The 9,294-nt window shown below is 47.2% G+C and overlaps 2 protein-coding genes across 9 annotated transcripts in view; both read right to left on the reverse strand.

The window, feature by feature from the left end:
- The window catches only part of NTRK2 (neurotrophic receptor tyrosine kinase 2), a gene marked incomplete at both ends in the record, with an annotated part of 393,544 nt that extends 387,518 nt beyond the window's left edge, over positions 1-6,026 (reverse strand). For all 8 annotated transcript variants that reach the window (XM_082612254.1, XM_082612253.1, XM_082612252.1 and 5 more), the window contains one exon: positions 5,815-6,026. In XM_082612254.1, coding sequence (XP_082468380.1) covers positions 5,815-6,026 — 212 coding nt within the window. The remainder of the gene's footprint in view (positions 1-5,814) is intronic.
- Positions 6,027-6,051: 25 nt separating this feature from the next.
- LOC309799341 (uncharacterized protein) lies at positions 6,052-8,328 on the reverse strand (the record flags this gene model as incomplete). Its single annotated transcript, XM_082612316.1, has 3 exons — positions 8,148-8,328; positions 6,895-7,091; positions 6,052-6,388 (listed from the first exon to the last, which is right to left on the reverse strand). The coding sequence occupies exons 1-3, from the start codon at positions 8,256-8,258 to the stop codon at positions 6,052-6,054; spliced, it is 645 nt and encodes a 214-aa protein (XP_082468442.1). The 5' UTR covers positions 8,259-8,328.
- Positions 8,329-9,294: the final 966 nt, after the last annotated feature.

Below are 9,294 nucleotides of genomic sequence, written 5' to 3' on the forward strand. Positions count from 1 at the left end.
GTGCTATGTGGCTGCTTCCCACTAGCTATCTATTTTACATTTGGTAGTATATATATGTCCATGTTACTCTCTCACTTCACCCCAGCTTATAACTTCCCCCTCCCCGTGTCAAGTCCATTCTCTACGTCTGCGTCTTTAAAAATAAAAAAATTTTAAAAGACATGGATGGCTTGGAGAATTCCGAGCAGACACTGAAAACATGCACATAGAACATGATGACACTAAAAGTCCTCAGATTCTCTCACTGCTGGGCTCTGAGCACACAGCACCACTATTACTTGATAGCTGATGTATAAACTGCACTTTCTCCTGAATGAAGGCTTTGCGGAGATTCAGAATCAGAGCATGGAATCCAAAGCCCTAGGTTTACATCTGACAAGCTCAGGCCCAGAGACATTAAGGAGCTGTTTCAAGATGAGGTAACTCCTGACTACAGCTTTCTATAACATATGGGGTTCTTTGGAAATATGTAAGTTTAGTACCTATGCATTATTTTTCTTCCCCGCTTTAGAACAAACACATGCATTCATTCACTCCTTCATCTCTGAGATGAATATTTACGACTTCCCAGTCCTTTGGACAGCCCAGAGAGCAAAGTGAGTGGTGAGAAGGCATCCTGATTATGTGGGATCTGGACACGGGGAGGGGGAAGGGTAAGCTGGGATGAAGTAAGAGAGAGGCATGGACATATATACACTACCAAACGTAAAATAGATAGCTAGTGGGAAGCAGCCGCATAGCACAGGGAGATCAGCTCAGTGCTTTATGACCACCTAGAGGGGTGGGATAGGGAGGGTGGGAGGGAGGAGATATGGGGATATATGTATATGTATAGCTGATTCACTTTGTTATACAGCAGAAACTAACACACTGTTGTAAAGCAATTATACTCCAATAAAGATGTTTAAAAAATAAAAATAAAGAAATCAAATATGGAGCTAAAATTATCAGGCCACTGCAGAGCTCAGATCTCTGCCACCTGGGTAGTGAGATTTGTGTTTTAAAGACTTAGACCAAATAGATTATGACAATGATCAATCAACTATTAATAATGCAAGGCTCAGGTTTTTTCTATCCCCTTCTTTCTCTCACACATTTCAAATGAGAAAAACATCGCCCTGTCTAAATAACCACTCCCCCAAATCATCCAATTGATTTATAAACACTAAGAAGAACCAAAACTTGGTATTGCTCTAAGGAGCAGCAGGTTCAATGCCACGTTCTACCCCACAGCTTTTGAACCTATAAGAAGGTCTCTAGAGAAGTGGCAAAGTTAGTTGGAGGGATAATGTCAGGGTATGATATTCAGTAATGGCTTGATAATGTTTCTCTTCCTAACAGGCAAGATGAGCAATGAGTTAAAACAGGAGGGACTTGCTTGGTACCAAAGGTTAAAAAAAAAAAAAAAAAAAAAAAAAAAAAAAAAGGAAAGGAAGGAAGGAAGCAAGGGAGAAAAAAGAAAGAAAGAAAGGAAGGGAAAGAAAGAAAAGAAGAAAAAGAAACCTAAAACAGAAAAAGAAAAGAAATTCAATTCCCTTTCCCCAGCTAAATAACAACCCTAGGTTTTATAGCCCTATGACCTAGAGATAGTCAAAGAAATCATACAGAATGTTCCTGAGGAGAAAGAGACCTCAACTCTCAGCTGCGCAGCCAACTTTTCAGCTTAGAAAACGTCTTTACAAGGGAATATTGAAAAAACACAAACAGAGGTTTATGGGATAGAAACAGTGAAAGATCTTAAACAGAATTAAACATAGTGCTGGAGAGCTATGACCACATCATCTCAACTTCCCATTACTTGCTTCTAATAGCATATAACCCAGGCTCTTCTCTTAACTCTAGTGCTCCGAATTCCCATAAGGAAATATCACTTTTCGGAGAAGAAAAAAAATCAAACACATTTTCCTGTATAGTCAATGAGAGGTGATGGAAAGGGGGAGGTGGAAGAAAGTAGGGTCAGAAGGTCAGGGGATCTTTCAGTTGTTTTACCCCATGTAATAAAAAACCTCCTCGATGTAGAGATAGAAGATATGAAACTAAGAAGATTTCAAATGGTTGTGCTGAGCTGAATTCTGTAAATACCTTCATCAGGAAGACATGCTTTCAACTCCAGCTTGCAAGTTGTATTGAATAATGAATGATGTAAATAAGACCACCTTATTTATTAATAAGTCCAGTGTGGCTTATGCAACCACACTCAAAACTTAGTCTGTGGTTCTTAAATGCATGTAAAGCACAATTCAAGGTTCTAGAAGCCCCAATGGAGGGGCTGAGAAGTAATATCAGAGTAATAAAATCTGATGCCTTTCACTGAATCCTTATAATGGATCCAGAATTTTTTTTAGTACAATTAATTGCCATGGAAAAGCTTACTAAGGTGAGAGAGCCAAAATCAATGGGTTAATGACATAACATTACAGCTGCTTAACCAAGCCAACAATAAATTGCATACAGAGGCTCTGGCAGCAGAAGCTACAAATTCTATTTATGCTGTACTAAGAGGAAAAATATTAGACTGGTCTCCAAATATTAATCCAAAATCAGCAAATGTCACTGAAGAAAATTAGAAATAAAAGGTCATTGTTGGTCTTCATAAAATATGGGCAATATAAAAATGCCCTTTCAAAACCATGTGAATATACTTAACACTTCTGATATGACAGACTTTATGTCATGTGTTTCTGACCACAATTTTTAAAAATCCATGACCTATTTTTTATTTCAACCATACCTTTTACCACTAGGTGAGACAGAACTTGTCCTTTGCAAAGCATTTTGCCACATTCTGAGACTTAAAGGTCTGGTTACATAACTCCAACCACAGACTTTACTCTTGAATCCCATTTATATGTGACAATAGTATTGTTTGTAAATTTAACTTAGCACTGTTTTGGTGTAACAATCTCCAAATAACAGAAGCTGGCACATACTGGCAGTGTGATGTTAGGCAGCTGTGATGTGTATCTATAGACAGATGTAGACCTAGACAGGGGTCACATTAGTGGGTAAAGAGTATGAGACAGATACTGTGAAGGGGAGATTTTTAATAAAATAGGTTCAAACAGTGACTGAAAACAAAATGTCAGCATGGCTTAAAATATGCATATAGAATCAAAAAATAAAATCCTCTCCCTTAATTAGTCTATACATATATTTTTAAAATGTTCTACCACGGGCTCTCTCTGCACCTTAAAAGGCACAATGGTTGTGCTTTCCCCCCAAGATATAGATATTAAAAGATTTACTATTTTTAAATGATAGGGTAAACTGTTGTTTCAGCAAGTTCTAATCACGGTTTATTTAGTTACATTGGTCCTATTTTTAAAAGATAGAAACATATAATTTCAGCTAAACTCCATTAAACTAGAACTTTAAAACAGGTTATTTTAGGAATACCATTGGGTCTAATAACAAAGTTAAAAAAAAAGTGTAATTTGGTTTCAACTGCAGCTGGTATCCACTGGCTGAGAATTTAAAAGCTGTTTAAGCAAATATTAATATGTAAGAAAGACAACACAGATGGTGTCATATAAGGATGAGAGTGAAACAAGCCCTACCACTGATGTCACTTTGATATCAAAGCAACAGAATTCAAAATAATTATACAAAGTGCTTTCCAAACAAAGATTTCAATACATTTTACAGATAAAGACACTGGGACACAAACTGCCCAGGCTCAAATAAAGCTGAGGGAATGAGCAGACAAAAGTACTTTTTCTCAGAGCTCACCCCTATCAGCCTGACTCATGTTTCTAACCTAATTCTCCATCATGAACACTTAGCCTACACACCTCTCCGTTCTATCAGTCTCAGTGGATTTTCAAATCAAAAGAAGAAAATGAGTAGAAATTAGGAGTTATGATTAGCCATTATTAAATGAATAACTGTGACAAATACTTTGGTAAATGTAAAAAAAAAAAAATTAAGCCTGAAAATAGGAACCTGCCATCAGATAAAAAAGCAACAACAATTGTGAGAACTAATACATGAAAGCTCTACTCAAGTCTGTTAATTTCACATATATCAGGCAACTAAGACCACTAAGGCGTAAAATAATATTTTTTAAAGTTAAAGAGAGTTTTATTTTTCCTCCAATTATGGCCTTAAATAGTACTAAAATGAAAAAAAATAAGCCCTAGTTTTCCTCCTTCATTATGTATCTATCACCTAATACAGAATTTATAAACAATCACAAAAGAAAACAACATCTAACTGTATACAGACACTCCCCATGGCCTCAAAATAGTCTAAAGGGCTCTGAATTCCATATGGCTTCCTCCATCTGACTACTGACACCCCATCTCATGAAAAAGACACAGATCCTGACAAAGGGCCACGGACACTTTGACCAGCCTGGCACGCTTCCACCAGCCCAAGCCAGGGCCAGCGCAGTCGGGGCCCTACCCACCCTTCCTCTCCAGCCCTGCCTCTGCTCTCCTTGCCAAAACGATTGCCATCCAAGCATCCTAGAGCCAGCCTGACAGTTGGCTGCTCCCGGCACATCTCAGCACTGCTGCGCCGGCACGTTTCTCCTCTGTTCTGTTGTCATTGCCTTCTGCCTGAGCCTTCTAACAGGAGCATCACCAGCAGAACAAACAACAGAGACTGGGAAGGTCTCTTACTTACATTAAAAAACAGGTTGTCTCAGTCAACTACGTTGGCACAACCAGGGCGGGCGTTATCCGTGGGGGGGAAAAATGCATGCGCACTCGCCAACCGGAAGGCCACAGCCCAAGCCCTACTTTCAGGGCTGCCTATCGTGGTGTCAAACAGCCTCAAGAAAACCAGGAGAAACTTGGCCTTATAAGCCTCTATACGGATGAATAAAATCTCATGTCAATGAAACATATAAAATGGCAAAGTCCCTGGGAGTAGGGGGGGGCAAGGAATCTCTCATAGAGGGGAGAGGGGCACGCTGGAGAAAGGACTGGTGAATTCCTACTTGGTAATGGATTTGTCACAAGGCATCAGAATAGGAGGACAGAAATACATAATTCTGCTTCTCCATTCGACCAGGACAAGCTCAAGCATTTCCAGGGACCTAGGGGTCCCAGGCTAAAGGCAACATTCATCAGAGTATTACACACTGCTTATCATCCAACTTCGTCCTGGGGAACTATTCAATGGGCGATTAAGATTTATAATCCAAATGGTCTCAAAATTATATCTCTGGGAAGTCAAGTCCAAATTAAATCAGACCAGGCTTTTAGGCTTCCAACGATCACATTTTCTCTTTTGAGCCAGTGCATTTCAACTCTCAGAACTTCTCCTCTTACAGATCATTTTCAAGGCCATCTCTGGATGCAATCTCCTAAGCAAAATCTGATATATAAAATGAAAAGGGAAATTGGTGAACTCCAAACCTCAGAGAACGAAGCTAAGGGGCGGGGGGGGGGGACTCTAACTTCCTTCAACAGATTTTTCAAAAGTTAATTATTTTAACCTCCTTTCTCATAAATATGACTGGAACTTCTCCTAACACAATACACACAGAGCACCTTATGAAACAAAAATATCCAAAACTAAGTTATTGCATATGGAAAGCCTAAAGCACACGCAGCAGGGCTTTGAAATATAAAGTGCATAGGCATATAATATAGTAGACATTTGGAACATTTTAAATTGTCACACTTCTCGTGTCAGCAGCCCCAAGGCAGTGAAACAGGTAACTGACAGATGGTCCAGCCCTGCACCTCTCATCTCTGACTTCTCCCAAGACTTGAAACAACATTCATGCCCAGGACGGACCCGCCTGGCCAGCCCCGGCCCTAGAGGCCAGGAGAGGAGGAAGGAGGAAAAGCACCAGCAACTCACATTTCGGTGATGTTCTCGGGGTCTGCACTGGTAGATTCCAGCCTCGGAAATGCCACGATGCCAGGAAAAGGGTCGCTGCACCAGATCCGAGAGGCGCTGCATTTGCAGGATGTGGGACAGGCAAGAGCGGCCCTCCAGAAGCCCACGATCAGCCAGCAGAAGCCCCAGAGCCGCGCCATGGCGGGCCCGTGCCACCTCGTCCAGGACGACATTCCTAGCCACCAGTGCCAGCCCGAGTCAGACTAAGTACGTGTCCCTGCGCGGAACAGGTCGGCCTCCCCTGCCGGTGCTGGATGGCCTTTGCCCCGCTCGCCGCTGTCTCTTCTTGGTGCTCGTCTCAGGCGTGCAGAGCCGACCGTGTCCGGGACTGAGCGTGTCCTGGCGGACGGCACCGTTTACAGTGGCAGGGGCATCCCGGACCTCCTCACAGGGGGCGCTACCGCCGCTCGGGGCTCCTCCGCGGCCGCCGCTGCATGGCCCGGCGAGCCGAGCACCGGCCCGCGGCGCTCCCGGGACGCTGTGGGGCGCAGGCTCCTGGCTAGACTCGCGCTGGGATCCGGGACGCACCTCGGGGCTGAGGACAAACAGACACGCGTAAGACTGAGCTGAAGACCCCGTACACTACGAATTGGGGTACTCTCCCTCCGCGCTCGCGTCACCCCCACCCCGAGCCCAGCCGGGGACTGTGGATGGATGAGTGCCCAGCTCCGGCCCCAGGAATAAACTGGCTTCTCGATGGCACTGACGCCGCGGGGCCTCCGGTGTGCTCACTCTTTCCCTGAGCCTGAGGTTGAGGGAGGGGAAATAGGGCAAGGGTCCCCGCGACAGGATTCCATGACACGGACCAGGGGTAGGACCCTTTAAAGGGAGACGCGGAGACTGCCAGGGACGATGGTTCTGCGACGGGGCTCCCGAATGATGCTGCAGAATCCGCCACGGCCCCTGGGCGCAGGGGGCGCGGGCAGGTGGCGCGGCGCGTCCCACCTGGGGAGCCGCCGCTGCCGCCCCAGCGGGGAGACAGTGAGGGCCGAGACGACGGAGGGCACTGTCCGCGCTGCTCACCCGGGCTCTGGCACCTACCGCCCGCCGGCGGCGCCTGGGTCCAGGCTCCTCCTGCCGCTGGGCACGGAGCTCGGAGAGCGCGAGCGAAGGAGCGAGCGAGGCTCCTGCTCCAACCCAATTCCGGGAGCCGCCGCCGCCGCCGCCGCCTCTGCTACTGCTGGTGAAGTGACGTGAGGGCTGACGCAGAGCAGGGGCAGAAACTCCAGAAAATTAGTCTGAAATCCAAAAACACACACGCTCATACACACACAAACCCATAACACCCTCCAGACAAAAGCAACAGGGAGAGGAGGGGAATCTGGGGGCGAGCAGAGAGGAGGGAGGCATCGGTGCCACTGGCCAGAAGCAGACAGCAGCAGCATGTGGGAGTTCACACACGCGCACACCCGCACACAGCCCGGCCGTATAGACGCGCGCGCCTGTGTGTGCTTGTGTGTGCGTGCATTTCGATCCAGGTACCTCTGAGATGAACCGTTGCTCCGCTCTGACGCTTCCCAGTCCCTAATTCACACCACGGTCTCTTGTAATAACGCAGTAGAGGCCGTCTCCTTTTTTGAAATGGAAACCGGTCTCGGTTCAGCTCTGGAAAATGCGCTGATTCTTATTATAGGAATCCTCCCTCCCTTCTCCCTCCCGGCTGCATTCTCCTTTCCCATCCTGCCTAAAAGGGAGGACGAGCTATCCTAAAAATAAATAAATATTGTAAACACCAAAACGTGTCCAGCATTGGTAACCAAGGATAACTGCCCCCATTCCGGGCCATCTATTTGGGGATCGGTGCTTTTGGAGGGTCTTCCTGTTGGTGCTTTGGCAGAAGAAGGGGAGTCTCCAAACGCAACTCTAGCTCTCTTAGTGGGGTTTTTTCCTGCTGTTTTCTGGCATCACACGCCCGGGAAACAGAGACATGTGAGGGGAAGGGAGCGCGCCTGACGCGTATTGGGTTCCCTAAATGCGCGGCAGCAACCCTGGCCTGTCCGATGTGTGGCGCCGCGTCATTTTCTCTCATCCTTCGGCCTGGCAGGATGAAGCCATTCCCGGATCTTAGCTTCATTCCCCGCGATGCCCACCCCCACGCGGGGCACCCAGAGCCCTTGCTCCCCTGCCGTACCTTGCGCCTTTTCGTGTGTGCGCGGGTGTGCGCGAACGCGTGCCCTGCGCCCGCGCTGCCCGGAGCACGTCATACATCCAGCTACTGAGAAGCCCGGGGCGGGCAGAGCCTCGGGATCTCACTAGGGACAAATGAGGCGATCCGGGAGGGTCGGGTGACAAACCGTAACTGCTCTGCGGGCGCAGTTAAATGATGGCTGCGGGGCATTCGCAAGCCTTGTCTGAGAATCCGTCTTCCCATTTGCGGCTCGGAGAGTCTGTTTTTCCGCAGTCATTTAAAAGGGAACAGGGAAAATGCACCGCAGTGCCTCACACTTCCGAGGGCTCTAGTGCCCCCGCGCGGGAAGAGAGCGCCCGGCACGCTTGGGAGCACCAACCCACTGCCGCGGCCGCGCCGGGCACTGCGCGGGGGGCGCGCTCTGGCTCCAGATGCGCAACCGGCGGCTCCCGACGCGTGCGCGCCCGTGCCCGACTCAAGCTCGGCTCTCCAGTCCTCGCCTAGCTTCAGCCCCGGGAAAAGGCGGGCTGCCCTCCGCGCGAAAAAGGGCGACGGGATGGGATCTCATCCAAAAGGTAAGAATGGTCACCACTCTGTCCGAAGATGCTTGGGGTGGGAAGGATCGAGAACCCCGAACGTCAAAGTGAATGCTCAGATCTCGGCAACGCCTTAAATATTACAAGGGAACTGAAAGCATTTAGTGGGTCTTTCGTACAGACCCTGGGCGCTGAGTGTAAGCGGGAATCCTTGCGCAGCATCCAAAAATCTCGTTACAGGGCGGGAAGACAAGGCCAGTAGGCCTTCCTCTCTCCACCATCACTCGGCTGTGACACGCATTGGATGCTGAATGGCCAGGCTGAAGTTCATTTCTATGCTCGGCCCCTGCTGGGTGAGGATGTGCCAAAGTAGGGAAGCCAAGGGCAAAAATGTCTTGGTCCAGGTCATACAATAACACTCCTCCTCCTGTCTTGCCAATGTCCTTAATGGAGCTGCCCCTACGGAACACCTGGGTGAAGAGTGTGTACAGAAATACCCACATCTCTCTCACACCTCCACTCTCATCCCATTTTTCCCAGAAATGGCCCATTTGCACCCTAGTGGCTGCAAACTGTCAGTGCAACATCCAAAGGACAGTTTTAGAGTGGTGTGCAGACCAGAAGATTCTAATTATGTTGGAATATTTTTAGAATTTGTATAATAATAGATATATAATACTATTGTATTTAGATTCTAAATATGCCCCCACTGAATTTCTCTCACTTAAAATTAAAACTGGCGGCCCCATTTCTAATCACCCTTCCTTTCCTGCCCTG

Source organism: Mesoplodon mirus, assembly GCF_964341445.2.
Source record: "Mesoplodon mirus genome assembly, chromosome: 1".
In the NCBI taxonomy this organism is placed as follows: domain Eukaryota; kingdom Metazoa; phylum Chordata; class Mammalia; order Artiodactyla; family Ziphiidae; genus Mesoplodon; species Mesoplodon mirus.